We start from the raw sequence: 22,067 nt of genomic DNA on the forward strand, positions 1-22,067 counted from the left end.
AAATGGATAATGTTAGTTGTTTTTGTACATGTTTTTGTTTGTTACAGGGTGCGAGTGTGTGTCAATGCTTCTGGTTTACGGTTAGAGTAAGGGCTAGGTAAAGTGATATTCTGAATGTTTTCTGTGTGAGTGATGGAGTATATGGTGTGTGTGTGTGTGTGTGTGTGTGTGTGTGTGTGTGTGTGTGTGTGTGTGTGTGTGTGTGTGTGTGTGTGTGTGTGTGTGTGTGTGTGTGTGTGTTTGTGAGTGTGAATCTAACGGTATTGTATAGTAGTACTGACAGGAAAAGGGATTTCAGTTAGATAATATGTATGGTTCAGGTTAGCACATATGAGTAAGGATGGGCAAGGGGGCTTTATCCCTGTTACCACCTTACTCATGTATGATAACACTAAACCTAATTCTCATCCAGCTGTTTTGACTAACAACAACCCTATACATAACCTTACAGAAAATCATCCATTCCACAATCAGTGCCAGTATTTAGACAACTAATGTCTGAATGGTTTGTTAGGGCTTTTTTTCTGTCCCTCCCCTTTTTTCTGAGCAGCTGTGAAAGGGAACATTTGTTCCCGTTTCGTAACTGACTTTGTTTTAAGGGTTTATACAATTTTTTTTTAATTAGCCTGAATTTGATGCAATGTGCCTCAAGGTTTCTACAGAGCTGATTTAAATGAAGTGTTAGAGTGTAACAGTATATCCCTGAAGAGAAAGAGTGAGATGAATTCCAAGAAAACTGCTTCTCAAATTAAAAAACCTAAAACAAGTGACTTTCATTCCCTGACTGCAGCACTTTTATTTTCTGACACAATAGATTTGCCCTTTAAGTAAAAGGTTTGTACTGGACTTTAAGCTTCAAAACATATATAAGTATGCATTTATATTTTAAGCCAACACATTTTTCATGGTGAGCAATATAAATGAGTAGTTTTACTATTTTACTATATTTACAGAGAAATACTTAATATATTTCATTAACTAAAATTATAAGTGTATTTCTAAATGTTAAACAAATACTTCCTGTAAGAGAATGCCATTAAGTTATAAGCAATAGAATCGGTAACTTTAAGACTATATACTTTTATTTTTTTTGTTCAGCTTTGCTTAATATGTGCTTTGCTGGGTTAACTGAATGTCATATCTAAGTAATATGCTAATTAGAACTGTTAAAGTGCTGGTGATTTTGTTTTCTTTGTTCCTCTGCAACACATTCCTTTCACAGGTCATTTATGAAGCAAGTCAAACTTAAAGAAAGCTTGAGAACAAACTAATGTCACATTTCTGTCAGAATGCTTGATTCTTCCCTCCTTGAGCTATGAAGAAAATCTAGGTTAAAGTTTATCACCGATACCTGTTTAAAAAGAAAATAACTTTCTTTTTCTTTCATTTTTCAAATATATGAGAAATATACTCAAAATAACATGTTTTCTCTTTTCTTAGAAGTGAATAATTGGTAAAACAAAAACTACAGTAATGTTTTACACTGAGATGTTGCTAACATGTAAGTTTTTTACATTTTGCATATTAAGCTTATGATGTAGCATTATTAACTTTAACTGTACATATTAGTTGTACATAAAATTGAAAGAAATAAAGTTATCTATTTGTTCCTGGTTAGAACAGCTTAAAAGAACTAAGAGGAATGAAAATGTACAAAAGAAACTAATAGCTGCTGTGGGCTGTGAGTTGTCATTTTCACATGCTGAAGTCAAATTCTGATGTCAGTATGTGAAGTTTAGATCACAGCAGCAGTTCCCAATGGTTAAAAAAAACCACATTCAAATTAAACACAGAGGAATTCTTTTACATATACTCAAGATTGCTTGTAATACTAGAATTGATAAGAATAAACATTGTATGAATAATATGCAACTGCACAAGGAATGAAATATTTAATATGTAAGACTAATACAAGAGCAGTATAAGTAAGTTATAAAATATGTATACATACTATAATCTTTAATAGAGAACTAATAATTAAATAACTCTTTGACTGGAGATTTTAGAAATACCAATACACATAATATGGTAAAATACTAGTGAAAAAATAAGACAGAAGATATATTTAAATAACAAACTACTTTTTGAAAGCTGTCTATTACATATACATGCATAAGTCAGAAATGTGAATGTACAAGATCTCATATAATTTACATAGAGAATCCTACAAAATATTTGAAAATAATCTGAAAGATGACATTTGAAGTGTGGCCATGTGAAATTTGAAGCCTTTTACTTATTTTATGTTATTAGATTCCCTACGATTACTTAAAATATGAACTCATTTCACAAGTCAAAGCTGAAATTTGAGTTATTTGTTGCTCAATCAGTATATCCTGTTTGACAGAAAGTAAAGTAGATTTTTGAATATGTTTGAACACTGGAAGGGAGAATGGGATTTGAATTGAATACATTGTAACTTCTGAATACAATACAGATTGAAATGTTTTACTCCATAGAAATTCAAAGGCATTTTCTTCAACATCAATAATGTACATTTTTTATGAAATAGTTTAATAAGCTAAAGGATTTTTAAATATTTGATACTTATCTTGTTAAGAGAGTAACACAGTTTTGAGATATAGACACTTGTACTTAAAACTTAATTCAGAAGTTGTGTTAGATTTATAAATTATATGACTTTTAGCATGATGTATATGTGCATTGATTTCCATTTTGCATTTTAGCTTAGTATGGTAAGATTATCTGTTAACTCTAAGTGTACAGATGTCTTTATCTCTTCAGATTCCTCTCTGTTATACATATTTACTTAGAAATCTAGTTAAAATAATGTTGAATGAGTGAATAATTTAGGAATATTTAATGGGTAATTTATACTACTACTACTACTACTACTACTACTACTACTATACAATTAGGTATACAATATATTCTTTGCTGGATTATTTTATATTTGTGATTAACAGAAGAGGATTATTAAACTTTTATGTAGCAATGAGTGAATAGTTTTGAATGATAAAATAAATTAATAGTCTCTATTTTTGATCAATATATAATACTGTAATTATTATTTGCAAATTATGGTAGCATCTGGCTAGTTTCTGATTAATTTTTAGGTGTTGGGAGGTAGAGAGATAGTATAGCAGTTTGTCTGTTGGATAGGTAAATTAGGAAGTTTAGTATTCATGGTAGGTTGTGTTTTGTAGCACTATATGCAGTTATAGTTTATAGACTTCTTTTTGCTTTTGTTATTTATGACTTTTAGTAGTGTTATTTGTAGAAAGGAAGAATTCAAAAAATGTGGAATGTTAGTATTATGTTGGAGGAATGCATTAGAGTCTTATACATAATTAAATTAATATGGTGAATAAATCTGTGATATTACATTTTAAAATACATCTTTTTAAATACACAATATGGATAATTTTAATATACTATATATTAATGTAAAAGTTTTAGATAATGGCAAGAAAAGTAAATCAATGAGGTATCTAAAATTAAGTAGAAGAGACATTATATTCTGCCAAGAGACTCGCCTGATAGATAAAGATACACGATATATAAATAACTTAGGTTACAGATTGTCATCATCGGCTTCTTTTAAAAAAAGAGGAGAGGAACTGCTATACTATGGAAAAAATCTACTGTAATGCCTAAGGTTATGGAAGCCATTAATAATCCCATAGGAACATATACATTTGTAATAATTAAACATAATGGTAAACTCTATACACCTGGCAATATATACTGCATCCCTGGAATAGGTGTAAGAGTGGCTAAAGATCACCTAAATTTACTACAAAGTCATTGGAAGGGTAGTTTAATTTTAGCAGGGGATTATAACTGTATTTCTAGTATAGAAGATACAAGTGAACAGAAGAAAGCTAAAATACTGGAATCGGCTAAAGCACTAAGTAGATAGCTTAGTAATAATACTTTAGTTGATTTACTAGCAAAGGCAGAAGATAAGCCATTACTCTTCATTCATTATTTTTATGTGCATGGGGTGCAAACTAGAATTGATAGGATTGATGCCTCTATAGATTTATTTAATAAAGTGAATTATTTTAAAATTATCCCTTGTCCTTTATCTGATTACAATGCACTAAGTATTACTATAGTAATTGATATAAGGAAACGTTTAGACTATTAATAGAATCCCAGTGTATATGATGAAATTAAAAGAATTTAATAGTTATCTTAAGGAACAAATCAAGATTTTTTTTTTATCTTTGAATGACAATGGTCAGGTTAGTAAAGTCATACTATGAGACTTCTTAAAAATTCATTTAAAGATAGAATGGGAAGATGGCCTAGTAATAAAATGAAATAGGTGAAAGAGTAGTTAGAAATACATGATGAAATAGACAATGTGAGGCTTGAACAACAAGCAAAGAAATTAGATAATACTAAAGTCATTAAAAACGTTTTAAGAGATAAGGTGGAGATATCTTTTTAACAAATAAAATTGCACAGTTATGTGTTGGCTTCAAAAATCTACAGACATTATCTAAGAGACAATGTTAAGCAACAAGACACAAATCAATAATATCTGAAATCCTCACAATAACAAGCTTACTTCATCATAAAGGAAATGCTTAATATTTTTTAGAAAAATTCCATAAGGATCTTAAAGATAAAAATAATAATCCTGATGATTACAAAATCGACAATTATTTAAAGAAAATCATTACTAATAAACTCAATGACCGACAAATATCTCTGTTGAATATGCCTATTACCCTGATAGAAGTTAAAGAAGTTTAAAATAAAAACTGAAAAATGATAAAGCTCCAGGATTAGATGTTTTAAGTATGGAATTGTATAGTCTGCTTCCATTAAATATTTTAGAATTACTGAGTGATACTTACAGGATAATTAAGAGTGACAAAATAATTCCTCCCTCATAGAAATGTTCTCTAATCTCACCTATACTTAAAGAGGAAAGGATAATAAGTTAGATTTCCTTATATAGACCTATTTTATTATTAAATGTAAACTACAAAATATTTATTTTCAGTTTTGATACAAGATTAAGAGATATTTTAGATAAATGAATTAATAAAGATCAAACAGGATTTATAGACAATAGATGAATATATAGTAACATAAAATGGGTAGTAACTATATTAGATTTAGCAAAAGGAATGAACAAGAATTTGGCCCTAATTACCGTAGATATTGAGACAGCTTTTGATTCTGTGGATTGGAACTAGCTGTTTAAAACTTTAGAACTGTTCACATTTTCACAACAGTTTATTAGAATATTAGAAAACCTGTACAGAAACTCCAAAGCATATGTTAAAACTGGATATTACATTTCTCAAGTAAAAGCAAGGGTATCCTGTAAGGATAAGAAGCAAGGAAAAATTATCAGTTTTCATTTAACAGAGACTCTCAATCTAAAATACAGGTTTTTGCTAACTATAGGGGATTTCAAATTTTCAAATGAGGAAATAGATAAGGAAATTGAAAACTTTCAAGAAGTATTGCTGTTGAAATATAATAATAATAAAACTGAATATTCAGTGTTAAATCAGTTACTAGATAGTTATTTTAATGATAAATATAATTGGGAAGGAAAAGACCTAAAATATTTAAAAATAAAAATCTATCAACAGAAGGAATAAAAAAATCTATCAACAGAAGGAAGAAACTGTTACAAAAGAGAGTAAAATCCCATGAGTTGAGGAGCACCCTGGTCAGCCTCAGTAAGAAGCTGAGACCCCTTATAAGATCTATTATTGTTATTGCATAAATTTGCATGTAATCCAACTCCTACCCTAGGACTGTCAGATCCCTGGACATTATCTGCATGTCCTGTTGCTGTCCACTAATGCAGGACTCTTTGAAAGAGCATGGCACTCATGCTGAGTTTATAAATGTACATGATCTGCATGTTCTGTTCCTGCCCACTAATGCAGGACTCCTTGAAGTAGTGTGGCACTCATGCTGAGTTTATATATGTACTTTAATGTCAGTGAAGCATGTGTTCCATTCAACAGGCAGGAGCACCACAGGATCTCTGCCCTGAAATGCAAGTCAGATATGGCACATACCTCCAATTAGACCAATTAAAATAATCACATGGAATGTGAAGGGAATGAATTGTAAAATTCACTTTGATTGTCTTGTAGCAATAATTCAAAAGTACTAATGCTTTGTATAACACATTCAGCACAATCACAGACATGTCTTTATATTTATGGTGATAGGAAAAATTACAGTTGGTAAGAAAGGGGGATCGTGGCCTTTGTATTTAGAAAAACAGATTTGTATTGGCAGTTGTAGTTGAACTTTAGCTCTTTGCCAGGTTTGACTGAACATGGTTCAATCAGCTGTGTTGTAAAATTAAAATCCTTTACATGATGAATTACAAAATTAAGGAGCTGAGATTTTCTTTTGCTACTTTTTTTTGCTACTTATTTTACTATTTAATACAAAATATAACATGAATTATTATGTTTGTACTGGTTAACTCTTTTTATTTTAACCTAAATGTGTCTTTGAATTGTTTTTAAGGATGATGTGATTACCACTTTAAATTTTCCTTTGGCATTTTTTTAACATCATGTGACATACAATACATGCAATACATTATATAAAACTTCTTAGATCATTGTATGCTTTATCTGAAGAAGTCTTGGAATATTTTTAAGATGAAAGCACTAATGATTTTCTGAGAGCTGCTGTCCCATGTCAATTTGGTTTATTTTAATAGTTACTGGTTTGCTTTTATGTTGTTTTTTAAAGATAGATACCAACATACTCTCAGAGTCATTTCAAATATGTAGAGGGGCAACACCGGCTCTAGGTGATGATCACTGTTGATGTGAAATCCTGAATCCATGTACAAAATTGGAAGAAAGGGATGATGCTGATTCTGAAGAAAAGGCTGCCGAATTCCCCATTCTGCTTCAATTCACCAAAGAGTCACACAGGCATTATATTACATTGCAGCTCAATGACTAGAATATTCCTTTGGTGGGAGATGGGAAGGCCACATACATATTGTTTGTGGATGGTAGCAGTATTTCAAATTTGCACTGGCTTAGAGACCTCCTCTAAAATATTTAGACTGTATTCAGTACATTCTTTGAAACTTCAGACATAACAGTCAATTGGGATAAAACAGTAATATTTCCTCTCAACTGCCTCTGTCACTATCTACAATTGAAAATTCAAGCTTTGGGTTGGGTTGGGTTGGCAAACTGATTTTTCACCTAGTGAAATGTTTTGCTTAAATGAACAATCGATATTTAGTGTTTTTGCTTATTAGTGTTTGACTAATAAGAATTTGCTAAATAGTACGTTTGATGATGTGATACAGACCCAATGAATAATGCCCAGCTTTGGATTAAGTGTCTGAAAAATAGAAGATTTTGGATCATTTGCCATAATGAGCAAAAGTGGAATCAGAAATAGTGTACCATAATAGAACAACATAAAATTTAAAGAGCAGAAAGAAACCAAGTGTAGCATAAAAAAAGGATTTAGGTAAAGAATATTTCATGTGAGAAAGACAGAATGATAGCAGTGAAAATAGCAAAGACATCAACAAAAATGATACAAGACTCTATAACATAAACAAGGAAAAGGAGACAACGCAGCCAGAAATAAAAGAGAACGCACAAATACTAGAAATAAAAATACTAAAATACTTATGATCCTAATGGAATGTAATATACAAAAATAATAACAGACTTAAGCCAACTCCAGAGCTAAATAAATCTGAAACTAGAATAAACACATGCAGGTACAGTAAACTCATTCTGTTAAATTGTTGTTTTACTACAGATAAAAAACAGAATAAGAAAGTGACAGAAAGGAAAAATTTGCTGAAGAAATAACCTTCTTAAACTAGTCCATAGCCAAAACACAAGATATAGTGCAAATATGACCATTTGGTGTGGTGATTTTTTTCCTAGTCCAGCATCTTTTGCTGCAAAATTCTAAGTAAAACTGTAGGATAGATCGCCACACTTTGGTGAAATGAGAATTTTACATCTTCAAAGATTTTATTGTGCCTGTTTAGAGAAATGTGCATTTTTGATGCACGCTGTATTAGAATACACTTCATTGTAATCACGTTTGATGCTATATACTACATCCCTACTGTCAGTATTGCATTACCCGACATTAACTCAGTAGTAGAAACAATTTGAAAAAAATATACAGGAGATGTCAGGACAGGAGCTGGCTGTACTGAGTGCCCATATAAAAGAGTCCTTACTACCATTTCACAAAGAGAGGGACTAGGTGTTATCATAATTTTGCACCATACACATTAAAAATATAGGAATATTCAAAACTGAGGCAAACACAATTCTGTGAAAACCAGAAAATGTATTCTGATGCCAAAAATAATTAATAATATAAAGTACAGTAGCAAGTCAATTATCTGAACATCGATTATCAGAAACGTCAATTATCTAAACCAAACTTCCAAAGTTTTTGGATAGAAAATATCATAAAGTCTGAATACGTAAACATTATACATATTTGTTTGAGCATGTTTTTCTGAGCTTGTAGCCAGCTTGTGTGTGAAAAAATATTCTTTATTGCCCATTCGAATCACTCAATGATTGAAAAATGTATTCCTGAATGCAGAAAAAAACAAGATTTTAGAAGTTTTTTATCTGGTTCAATTATATGTTTAATTATCCGAACAATTTGATTATCCAAACTACTCTAGGTCCCAATTAATTCTGATAATCGACTCTCTACTATATATAAACAGCACAAATCTTCAACAAAATAAATACATTAGTGAACTTGTAAATAAATCCTATAAATGGATGAACGAGGCTACATACTGAAGGCAAAGTATAAAAGTAATGATATAATATACAGTACACAGTGTGGATACAGATGGCTACTATATTTGTCCTATAACTGGTTATTCTAATGTCCAGTTTTGAATGTCAAAGCATATTTCAATAAGTTTATTCAGGTTGTTATGCATTTTCAGATGAACAAAGATTTTTTTTGTAATACGATAAAAGTACATGTAGCAGAAAACAGACCTCTGATATATGAAGTGTATGTAAAGCACACTTTTTTTCCCTTTACAACAGCCTCCTTATATACTTTTAAGGTGAAAATTACAGTAGCCATTTAATATATATTTAATTGTTTGAAATTAAAGCAAAAAATTGTAAAGCATGTGTGTGTGTGATTTATACTGCTTACTCCAGCGGCATCTGAATGCACACTAGAAATATATAATATTTTAAAATACAGAAAACGTACGTGTACATTCTGGTTGAATCCCACTCCAAGTTAGATTTGGCAGACATGTTCTCGTTGTTGATCCTTGTAGAAGGTAACCTTTTTCACATCTGAAGGACACAACACTTCCAACCTATTTCAGAAAAACGTGACATAAAGCATCCAAATTTCCAAAACAAATTCACTTACAGAAAAAAGCAGCATCACTTGTTTTATTGGAGTGACATTTGTTATGATTATGGGGATATTATGAAAAAAGAATAATGTTCAATAAATTCTCTAGCATAAATGCCATGACAACAGGATAATACTGAATGATACAAACAGATCTTTGAAATAAAGTACAGGAAAAAGGAAGCTTGTTTCCAACTGCAGAACTATGTAAAACATGTAACTATTTCTTAAATGCCTAAGCAATTAAACATTATGTTATAGGGAACTGCCCCATCCATCTTATGCAAGCTATTAGGCAGGATGTACAAACCAAAACATTAAATGTACAGCAGCTGAGTGACTATTTCAAAAAAGCAAAATAACACAAGATTGCTACACTGGTTTAAAATATTATTTAAAAAATCTAACTTTATGCAACAGAAAGTGGAAATAATAATAGAAAGACTTCAGCCGTACTGGCTTACTGAATGCTAGCTGATGGCAGGAAGACACGAGCATGGCTTCAGACACCATAGATATGACTCGTCAAACTTGAACAAATCTTATGCTTGGGACAACACAAGACTAGATAAAGAAACCTTGCAGATGTGATTGTAGATGTAAGGGTATTTAGGTTTTAGCAAGGCCATTGTCAGTATAACTCCTAGGAGTTGCTGGAAAAATTAAAGAGTACAGAAAAGGGGGTCCAAACTAAAAAAGTAATGGCTATAGACATCATCTAGACATATCTCAAATGTAAATTAGTTAACTTGTTGTTGCTCATGCTACAATAAGAGTGTTATTAAAGGAGGCTTCCATTTTTATTCTTGAAGGCTGTCTGCCAAAGTGCCTGAGACTTTCACCTTCCTTTATTAAATTTGTGCTTATACAACACTGTCATGAAATATTTACTTGTTCATTAACCAAATACAGACTCTTTTGCATAATTCTATTTTTTCTTTTAATAACTGCTCTAATAATGATAGTTAAATATTTTATGTGATTAACTGTAGGAGATCTGAACACTGATATCAATGAAATCAAAGACATTTCAATATTTACCTCCAAAGGCACAAGGTTTTTAAAGTTACTGTGCAATAGCTAGAAGATATCTGTAAACAGCCATCAATACAATGTAATGCCCTTTAGTATTTATTCCAAAGCCACATCCTGTACAAGTTTACGCTTAAAATCTAACTCACATTTCCTAATCCTGTAGTACTCTGCCATATAAATCATAATGACTCATCCACTAAAATCACACTCTCTGGTTCACAGAAGTAAATGTATACTATTAAATTAGATATTAACATCTCCAATTTATGAATGACAATGTGACAGTAACAAATTATCTGATGCTGAGATTATATTTTTAAAAATACTTCCATTGTGCTATTCTGCAGATTCGTTTTTTTGTCTTAGCGTACAACTTTGTAATCTGAAAATGAATGAATCTTTCCTTTTACAACAGTGGATCTCCTCAAAAATAGTTGCTAAGCTTGAGTGCACATACCAGAGTTGGGTTCTTATCCACTTTCAAGTATACATCAGTCAGATATAAATATTTCTAAATATGTGTTTTATGAATGTTTAATAAATACTGATCAATCCTATTAACTGATTTACTCAGTTATCCTTTTAGAAGCAAACATCCAAGATGTTTATGTCCATGCATTTTTTTTATTAAATCCACATCAGTCTTATTAATTTGTTTTATTGTATTGTGTTTTTATATATTTTGTTGATCCAGCAGTCCAGCTGAGAACAGCATATCTACAATGCATGCCTGGGGAAAGGAGACCATGGAAAGAAGCTACCATGGTACCAATGCAGAACACAGAAACAAATGAAATATTTTGAAACACACACACGCACGCATGCACACAAGTGCGTGTGCGCACACACATACACACACACACATACATACATACATATATATATATATATATATATATATATATATATATATATATATATATATACACACACACACAAAGAACAAAAAGATTATGCTCAGGGTAAAGTTCAACAATAAAATAAAAATGCAAAACACTCCAAGAAAATATAAATTAATACACGTAATTTAAGGCTAAACAATAAATACAGATGTGAGGCCAACTGCCAATGTTATTTACCACTGGATGTCTAAATACTTTTATTTCTAACTGCTATATTCTATAGATGGTACTAAAGGAAATTATTATTCTGCTGTTGTTGTTGTTTTCCAACTAATCTAAGTAGTTATATAATTATCTGTGGCTGTTTACTGGGAAATATAAAATGTTATCTGAACCAGACAGTATTTCTACTCTTAAATAGATAATAAAAGAAGGTAGACTACAATTTTTAAAACATAAAATCACCTAATGCCTCAGTTGAGCTATTGTTTCACAATATAGCATTTCTAACACTATATATAAATCATCCTTTTCTAGTGAAAATACAGCACTTTATACACAGAAACATACACACTACCACACATGCACACACAAATACACATGCACAAACACGCACACACACACACACACACACACACACACACACACACACACACACACACACACACACACACACACACACACACACACACACACACACACACACACAGGTTCATAGGTTGGTACTAGGCTATCAGCCCTAGGGCCTATACAAGCCTAGCCATAACAATTCCCTGGCTATTTCTTCCCACACTATTTACTTTCCTGGACCCTTGTCTAGCAGGGCGACTGACGTGATCCCTAGGGTGAATTTCCTTTCTCCCATCCAATTGTCAAGGTTCCTTTTGAAGAGGGCCAAAGAGGCACTCTGCTTGACATGTATGGGCAATCTATTCCAGAGTCTGGGGAGTGTCTGGGTCAGGAACCTATCCCTCCAGCATGTTTTGTTTATTGTGATGACAAGGTTTAGATCCCTGGAGTGTGTGGCTCTGAGGGATTGGGATTTCTTTAAGTGTGGCATGTCCAACAGCTCTGGGTTTGACATGGCCTTGTATGTTAAGCAGAGATTGCCTATGAGTAGATGATATATGACAGAGTATAGCTGGAATTTTTTAAGGCGGTCAGCATAGGACATCTGCTTTAGGCCTGGGATTCTTTTAGTGAGGTATTTCTGCAGCCTTTCCAGTTGTTGCAGATATCTTGAGAGGTACACACCAAACGGGGTGTTGTATTCTATAATGGGTCTAATGAGGGATGAGTACAGTGGGACAATGACCTCCTTTTTTCTGGATGAAAAGTCCTTAGTGATGAGGTGTGCCACAGAGAAGGATTTCCTGACTGTTGTGGCAATGTGGTTATTGAAGGTGAGACCACTGTCCACCTGTGTCCCTAAGTCTTTTATCACACTTTCAGTGTTTAGTGGACTGCCACCTACATGGTAATTCACGGATACATGTTTTTTTCCCAAAGGGGATAACTATACATTTCTTGGCATTGAGCTTGAGCCCATGGCTCTGGCACCAAGCATCTGTTTCTGTAAGGCCCTTTTGTAGAGTATCCACATCATTTGGGGATTCAATAATGGCTCCCAGTTTGCAGTCATCTGCGAACTTTGTTAGCTAGAGTCCCTTAGTGTTGGCCTGTACTTCAGAGAAGTAGATGCCAAACAAGAGCGGTCCCAGGACTGAAACCTGAGGTACTCCACTTGTCACTTGTCTGGAGCTGGATTTGGAGTCATCTACTTTTACAGTGTGGGTTCTATCAGTAAGCCATTTAGCAATGCATTGGGTGATGTAGGGATTAATGCCCAGCTTAGTAAGTTTATCTATGATTCCAGAGTGGGGGATGGTGTCAAAGGCCTTGGCAAGGTCTAGATAGGCTGTGTGGACCACCTTACCCTTGTCCGTGGCTCTGGAGATTGATTTGAAGAAGTCAATCAGGTTCAGAAGACAAGATCGGCCCTTCATGAACCCAAACTGGGTGGGGTCCAGTGTTTGAAGGTTGTCAATGTCTTTGTTTATAAGATCCATGATACTACACTCCACGGCCTTGAAGATAAGGCTTGTCAGACTGATGGGATGGTAGTTTCTGGGATCCAAGGTGGATCCCCCTTTGTGCAGTGGGATAACTGTAGCTCTGCGCCACTCAGCGGGCACAAAACCTGAGGTGAGGCTATGATTAAACATGACACTTAGGTGAGGTGCCAGTTCATATTGTAGTTCATGTAGTACACAGCCAGGGATGTCATCTGGTCCCATGGATGCTGTATTCTTGGCTTTAGAGAGTGCGTTGTGTACCTGTGTGGCCATTATTACTGGAATTTGGCAATCTTCCGGTATTGAGATGGGCCATTTAGGGGGTGAGAGGGGGGTGAAGTTGGCACTGAATCGATCTGTCAGGATATTGGCAATATCCTTGGGATCAGTATATTTAATGCCATTCTGTTTTAGCTCAGAGCAGATCTGAGCATTGCCATTTAGATTCTTGACATAGTTATAGAATGCTTTGTGGTTGTCTTTGGAATCTTTGGCAATTTTATTTTCATAACTAGCTTTGGAGGATTTTATGAGGGATCTCAGTTTCTTACTGAGGCTGGTAAGGGAGTTTTTTTGCATCCTGGGATTTTCCTCTTTTCTGCAACAGTTTCTTCCTTTTGTTGTAAAGTTTGTTTATGGCAGGGGACCACCAGATTGGTTTCCTTTTTTTGGATGAGAGCATCTTGGTTCTATTTGGGATGACACGATTCGTACATGAGTGGATGTGCTCGTACAGTGCCTTAGTGTAGGATTCAGCAGTCAAACTTTCAGCTCCTGTCTGCATGGGGGTCATGAAGTTTATCACTTCTGACTTGAGTAGCATGAAGGTGGCTTTGGAGAAGTTTTTTATGGAGGTTTCCTTATTGGGGGGTGGGGGAGGGGGTGGGATGTGGATGTTAAGGGTGATTAGCTTATGGTCAGACCTGACTAACGAGGGGGTGACCATAGGTGTGGAGCGTAGATTTCCCATGTTGGTAATGACCAGGTCTAGGATATTGCAGCCCCTGATGGGACTGGATTAGTTGATCCAGGGCATTGGAATTTATGACACACACACACACACACACACACACACACACACACACACACACACACACACACACACACACACAGACACACACATCAATGACATGCCTTGTGGAAACGTTTGAATAGCATGGGGGCAGGAAGGGAATTTATGCCCTGCTGGTTATCCAGATTTGGTTACTATACCTGGGACCAGCATAGTTTTCAGAAATGGTGAAAACTTCACGCACAGTTGCAAACTGTCTTTTAAACGTCATAATATTATGCATAACTGTGTTGGAAGTAAATATCTGAAGACTTCAGCTCATATTCCATCAAAGGCTATAACAGTCTTACCAAAAACAAGCATATTTATTTAGTCAGTTGGGAAAATACTCATGGAACCATGATAGGATGAGTGACTTCTACTGACAGCATATTATTATAATTTTTTTTTGGGGGGGGGGGGTAAACTTAATTACCTGATATCCTTGAGCATTGTTTTGTATTCCAAAAAGTGGTACTCCTGGATCACTGCATGTAGAATGAGTGGGATCTGGAAGAAAGAAACAAAAAGAAGCTGAAAATACATTATGGAGTTTTTTACATTTTTAAAATGATTTTAACAAATCAGTAATAAGTAATTTTGGCTAAGCTTTTTGTGTTATTCAAAGGGAGTGCAATATATATATATATATATATATATATATATATATATATATATATATATATATATATATATATATATCAACTCAGGAAGAGATGCTAGCTATATGAATTATCCCAGAGACCTTGTTCAAGATCAGTGAAAGTATCCCATCATTGCAGGGTGTCAATGCCTATCACACATTCAGGCCAATCGCATTAGAAGAACACAGTAAAGCAGATAGCCTCTCTGTATTCTTAAAAAAAATAACCTCCAGTCTTGTTAGACAAGATAAAAATCCAGACCTCTTCTATGTCCTACTTACTATTAACAAATCTCCATATCATATCACAGCTACCTGATTACAGAACCCTTCTATAATCCCCTCATCTTACACATCTTACCTAACTTGCATGGAATCTAATGTATTAAGTCAAAAAAAAAACATTCTCCTAGAAGACTTCAACTATCCCAACATAATCTGGAAGACTAAAGCTTCTTCAAACATGTATGGACATTATTTTCTGGACTTCGTCAATACAAAATGTCTAAACAAGTTAATCTAACCCCCAAAAGGGGTGATAGAATCCTGGATTTGGTTGGTACCGAAAGGGAGCAGTTTTGCTCCCCACCAATTGTAACCTCATCCCTGGTCAAATCAGACCACAGAACAATCACATTTATCATAAGACAGAAACTTAAAGCAACTTCTAATACCTTGGTATTCAGAGATTATGCAAAGTCTAAGCTACTAAAACAAAGTGATGACTTGGCTAAACTCAAAAGCCCCTTCCATCTTGATGACCCCACAGCTTATGTAGAATCCTTTATTGCCAAATTCTATTTATATCTAAATAGCTGCATAAATGCATCTGTCCCACACAAAATAAATACAAATTCAAAAATAATTCCTTATGAGGGAGTCTAATATAAAGACACTGTATAATAAAAGAAAAAAAGTCACTGCATGCAAACATTAATTTAACTCACAATATGCCAAAAACACTCTTGCCTAAACTAAACAAGGAATTCTAGACCCTGATCAAATCAAGCAAACACAGATATCAGGTAAAAATAGCCAACCAGACAAAGGATAACTGCAAGGCCTTCTTTACTTAGGCAGAAAATCTTAGAAAAAATGCCCAGCACTGTGCAGAGTTAGTAGTAAGCAATATCACAAATCTGGACCCAGACAACATTTTCAATCTAATAGCAGACAAATTTAGCTCAAATTATCTCCCTCTCCAACATTTTCAGATCACTTATCTAAGTCTACACCTCCCCAAAAAAATTTCCCATGAAGAAGTTCTCAACTCGAATTCTAAGGCCAAGAACACTATACCTATGGCTTGGTATAAGACACTGAGCTTCCTATTGATTAGCTTGAAACATGACCTAACAGCCTCCCTCCAGAGGCTATTCAAATATAAGCCTTAAACAGGTTTTATTCTGGATGAATGGAGGGCAACAACAGTTTTTCTCTTACTCAAAGGTGGGGCATCAATGGACCCACATAATTATAGACCTATAAGCCAGACCAGCCTCATCTGTAAGGCCAAGGAAAGAATCAATATCTAATTAATAAATAAGGATTTATGTAAACTATAGACCCTTGACCATTGCCAGTTTGGATTCCTCAGGAGCAGATACTGCCTACTGTAGCAATGGGTCTGGGCAAATCAGTGCACACCACATTGTTAGACCTCAGAAAGGCATTCAACACCCTTCCAAACTCAGGCATCATGGATAAATTCTGCAAACTAAATGTAAATCACTATGTAACTCATTGGATAGCAAACTAGCTCACAAACAGAACCCAAGAAATGAGGGTAGGCATCTCTACCTACTCCAAAAGAGCTGTCACTAATAATGTACCTCTGGGTTATGTCCATGGACCACTCCTCTTTGGCATTTACTTCTTGGAGGTCAAAACTAATGTTAAGAGTATGTGTGTGACAAAGTTTGTATATTTCTACAAACCTAATGCGATCATAAACTCCCTAGAGGACAGTATGATCCTGGGAGATTGTCCCAAATAAATAGATGATGTCAAACCCACGTACTAAAACTAAATGCCAAGAAATGTATAACTGTATCCTTTGGCAATCTATCACACTGACAACGCATCCCAAAAATTGATGCCATAGTTGGGAATCTGGGAACCTATGTCAATATTGAACTGTCCTTTGATCACCATGTAGCCACTATTTAAAGGAAGTCATTTTTCATTGCACAGCTTATATCTAAAGGTATGGCATCTAGATCCAAAGATGTAATCATTCTAGTGCACTCCGCTTTCGTTAGGCTAGTTACTAAGTATAATGGCCCTACAGTATGTGCTTGTGTGAACACTTGTCACAAATGGAATGACTACAATGCTTCCTCACTAACTAAAAAAAAAATCAAGGACCTAAATCATAAAAAACTAAGCAGACTACAATAAAGCCTTGCACTTCTTCTTGGCTACTGAGAGATGATCTCTGCCCTGCCTCACATACGGAGCCTCAACGAACTCTGTTCTGTCAGACCAATTGCATATCTGCAGTTCCAGTGATGACAAACTCCCACTCATGGAATCTCAATCCCTTTTGCAACATAAATAGAAATCATTGGAGGGGGTAAGCATGTATTAAGTAAAATTCTGCTTCTATGGAACCGTCTTCAACTCCATATGCAATGCATGTTTGTTACTCTAGTCAAATGCAATTTGCACAAGTGAATGGGTAACCATAAATTCACACCTGGTTTAGTACCCTTGTCCCTCACTGATAAGGTCAACATGTATATGGCCCAACATATATGTGTACCGCCCATCACTGGGTTATTTGTACACAACATATATGGGTGGAATGTAAAAACTGGCTTCTTGAGATCCTCACAGATCAACAGCCTAGTAAATACCTATAAACCTACAGACTTTAGTAATAACCCTATGTTAGTCAGGTATATTAAATATCTCTTAATAGGGAGTAATTTTAGCCACAATTTGATGATGATATTAATTTTAAATTAAAAAGAACAAACTAATTACACATTTGGTAAACTTTTACAGCTGTCTTTATTTGTCTTGTCAGAGGCAAATTCCCCATGCCACCTTCTTTCATGTAATTTAATTAATAAACTCTAGGATCACTGCATTTTGGAACAGCTCTTCTCATGGAAATATCCTGCAAGAACCAGCTTATCCATAAAACATCTGAAAATAATATTGCTCTTTAATTATCTACTGACAATGCCAACAAAATATTATGCACAGCACCCATGAGCTAATTTAAAAGAGTAGAATTTATACAACAGCTTCCAAGCATTGTGGTTCAAGTTGTGTCACACCCCCAGTGTTAAGGCTGATATTAAAATAATAGGTTCTTAAGTACATTACGTCAAAATTAACAGGTGGACATCAACAACACAAGAGTTAACATAATAACAAAGAATGATGCAAGTACTTACAGCATAACATGATATGCATCCAGGGATGATTCGGAGCCAAAGTGCAAAGTACAGTTTGCAAAACTGAATAAAAACAGCAAGAATGCATTGTAATGAAATACATGGAGTCTATAAAAATGTTATGGTGTTAGTAAGGCTGCTGAGAAGATGCAGATTTAAATTTTACATGTGTCAACACAGAATACTGAATGCAAACATGAGGCTTGTATATTTGTGCTTAGTAATAACATTATAAAGGACACAATGCGATAACTCATCTAATGCTAAAGAAGTAAGCAAAGGGCATGGTTAAAGTTAACTAGTGTCAAGAACCTGTCTATTTTTGCTTGTCAAAGTATTTACTGTAATATCATGCCTGTATTTGTCTGCATTGCATTTGTGGATTTTTGTCTCTGTTATATTGTCTTTATTACTTTGTTTACTCTGTATACTCTGGAGCTTTTCTCCCCGGGCCTCCGCTGGAAATGGACATTAATCCAGTTGGACTATCCCAGTCAACAAATGTAAAATAAAATAAATAAATAAAATCAATGTACAGAATAAAAGAATATAAAACTGAGAAATATTAAAAATAAAATTAATAATGAAATGCAGAAAACAGTGTCAGTGGTGAGGATTCAGGCACCTTGATTACTGGTCCAGAGGGGGTTGTCACATACTGGTCAAGTCACAGGCACAGCTCTATGTGGAGGCCAACCACTCCTGGACAAAGGGGAACAAGCCAAGTTAGCACTTGGCATTAACAGCTAAACAGAAGAAGGTGCACCAAATAATAGGGGTAACTACAGCTGATAATTGTTCCAAGATTGACACTTGTCCCTTCCCCCATATTAACACTGCCGTCAAAAATTTTTGTGAGGGCTCATACAATGATAGAATGCCCATTAATGATAATTTGGGAGAAGAAGGTTAAGGATTTCTTAGGCGAGGCTAATCTCACCAACTGTCAGAAGCACAGCAGCAGTCTTTGGCCTAACCAAGAACTTTCTAAACTGATTAGCCAGTCCTTATCAGGGAAGATCTTGGGCCCTGATGAATTAAACCCAGACCTATATAAATTTTGCTCGTGTGTCTATAGGGTACACTGCAAAACTGTACCAATGATTCACCCAAACCAAGACAATTAACCTCTCCTTCTGTGTGCCTGCATCACAATATTCCCCAAGCTGAGAAAGGTCAATCATTATGTTCAAAGGGGTCTACTTCACATTATTGCATTTTGAAAATATCGAACGGCAATAATGTTGTAAATGCCGTGCATCAAAAGTGTTGCGGGATCATGGTACAGTGGGGATGAGAAAATTTGCTCTTTCCTCACTGTAGTGCGATCTCGGAGTTGGTATATATAATTAGTGGGGGGTGTGGGGGTTGCAGCCCCCCACAAGAATAGTTTCGATGTACGGCATTTTCGATGTTTATGCCGTTCAATATTGGCATCTTTCGACAAGGTAATATAGACACGTTCAAAGTTGCCATCAGTATCCCCCAGCTTAATGCAAATATTCAGATTTTCACCCACCTTCTACAGACAGATTAATATGGATCTTACCTGATCTCATTCTCCCCACTCGGAATGGGTTTTCAAAGCATAGGTGCAGCATGGACCACCTGCAAACATTAGGAAATTACCGTGTTGGCCTAAGGAATGTTTCTGAGCTTGCACAAGCAATTCTTGCAGATTTGGAAAGTGTCTTAATTGTTATGATTTGTTGGCAACATCTATAGCTGGTGCTTAAATAGCTCCCTATTGAAATATCGACACTCAAAATGTCGAGTGCCAACAAGCCAAAAAGAAAGACTGAAAACATACAAGAGCAATTTTTAAACTTTCTCTTTTCCTTTAAACTTCTTTTTACAGGGGAGCAAGCTTCTTCTGCACTCCCATGTGGGTTGGAGGGCCCAACCCCCCTTGAACTTATATATATCAACTCTGAGATCGCCATACCACAGAGAAAAGGGAATATTCCAAGAAATGGCATCTGAGAATCAGTATATGTAAGTCTGATCATTCTGCTATCCGGTCTTTGTATTTCAGGACTTGCTCAAACACGTCCCTACATTTCAAATAGTTACCACTTAAACATATGGATAACATGACAGATTTGATGTTTGGGCTACTTCATTCAAGAGAAGTCCTATCACTAAAAGGGACTGCTGAGAAAAGAAATAACTGACAAAAACGCAGGCATTGTCATTTGAGGAGGTCCTTGAAGTTTGCAAGGGCATGTTAAAAAGGGTGTCCAACTGGAAGTTTGAGATTGTTTGAGTTGCCAAACTGCAAAAGACTAAGTGATACTGAAATGTAACACAATGAACTATGTGAACAGCTATTCTACATTAAAAGTGATTTTATGGCACACCAAGCCCACCTGTACTCCCAAAGTGTGTGCCCCCCCCCCACTGCTTATATATACTAACTCTCCAAGATTGCTGTACCTCTCAATAAAGGGAATTCTCTGAGATAAGTAGTATGCATTTCCCTTAACCACAGTCCTAAGGACCTTAGTTATTATCTTCAAACTTCTAACAGGAACCTATTTTAAGGAGAAAAAATGAAATGATATACTAATTAAAGTAGGAAATTATAAGAATATCAAGATTCCAATAACTGAATGAAGAAAGATAAAAAAGAGAGACAAAAGGAGAAGGAGAGTCTGTCCTGTGTCCTCTCCTCTTTGGTATATATTTCTGTAACATAAAAGTAGATATTTAAGCACTATAACCATGTCTGCTGATGACTGCAAACTGGAAGTAAATATCAAATCCCATTTTGACACTCTCTGATAACAAAAAGTATTCCATTATTTTTCATTTTCAACTTATTTTACTTGTCCAAATATTTGCACTATGTATGTACAGGTACACTCTGTATGAACTGAAGCTGAATTTTTAGTTAGTTAATATGCATTCTTATGTATTAGGCTTTGTAATAACATTATTTAACTGTAAACATTTAATGTCTATGTGATTTTCTCCTGGGCCTCCACTGAAAATGTGATATTGTCTCAGTTGCATTTTCCCGGTAAATCAAATACATAAATAGATAATAACTACTCAAATTATCAAACAAGGGCTGGACCAAATGAATGGTTGATGTATTAATCATGGGCTTAATCCCAACACCAAGAAATGAAGAATAGTTTCCTTAGCTAAAATCAATCATCAGCACTGCTTACCATATAAATAACATTACACTTAAATTTCACACATTCATCTGGGACTTGGGTATGTATGTTGATAATATACTTTCCACTGACCACCTTAACTGTTGATGGTTTGAAAATCCTTCTGGCCTTGCATAACATATCCTCCACAGTATCTCTTCAAGTTCCAAAGAAGTTAAAATCCTACTTTATTCATCCATTCTTAAGCCCATCGTTGTTTATAAAAACACCCATGTATCTCTTTAAGCATCCAAACCAGTCTGACGGACCTCAGCATTTCCTCAACAAAAAGATGTCAAGTCTCACCACCCGTAGCTATTCTGATAGACTAAAACACTTGACCTCTGAGGGGTGACCTCTTCTTTGCTTTCCATGCTATAAGTGATCCAGCGCTCTTTGAACTCCTTCACCTAAACAGAACCGGTTGTTAAACATCTACTCTAGAGGTTTAAGCCTGTACTAGAATCGGACACTGATCCAATCT

At 34.8% G+C, this 22,067-nt stretch overlaps 1 protein-coding gene across 1 annotated transcript in view; it reads right to left on the reverse strand.

Annotated features, from left to right (window-relative positions):
* The window catches only part of LOC122792225 (CUB and sushi domain-containing protein 1-like), a 3,080,606-nt gene that overhangs the window by 431,680 nt on the left and 2,626,859 nt on the right, over positions 1-22,067 (reverse strand). Inside the window, exons 57-58 of the mRNA XM_044059969.1 lie at positions 14,806-14,879; positions 9,214-9,325 (exon numbers count right to left, since the gene is read on the reverse strand). Coding sequence (XP_043915904.1) covers positions 9,214-9,325; positions 14,806-14,879 — 186 coding nt within the window. The remainder of the gene's footprint in view (positions 1-9,213; positions 9,326-14,805; positions 14,880-22,067) is intronic.

Source organism: Protopterus annectens, chromosome 1.part2 (genome assembly GCF_019279795.1).
Source record: "Protopterus annectens isolate FY-2018-M chromosome 1.part2, PAN1.0, whole genome shotgun sequence".
Taxonomy (NCBI): domain Eukaryota; kingdom Metazoa; phylum Chordata; order Ceratodontiformes; family Protopteridae; genus Protopterus; species Protopterus annectens.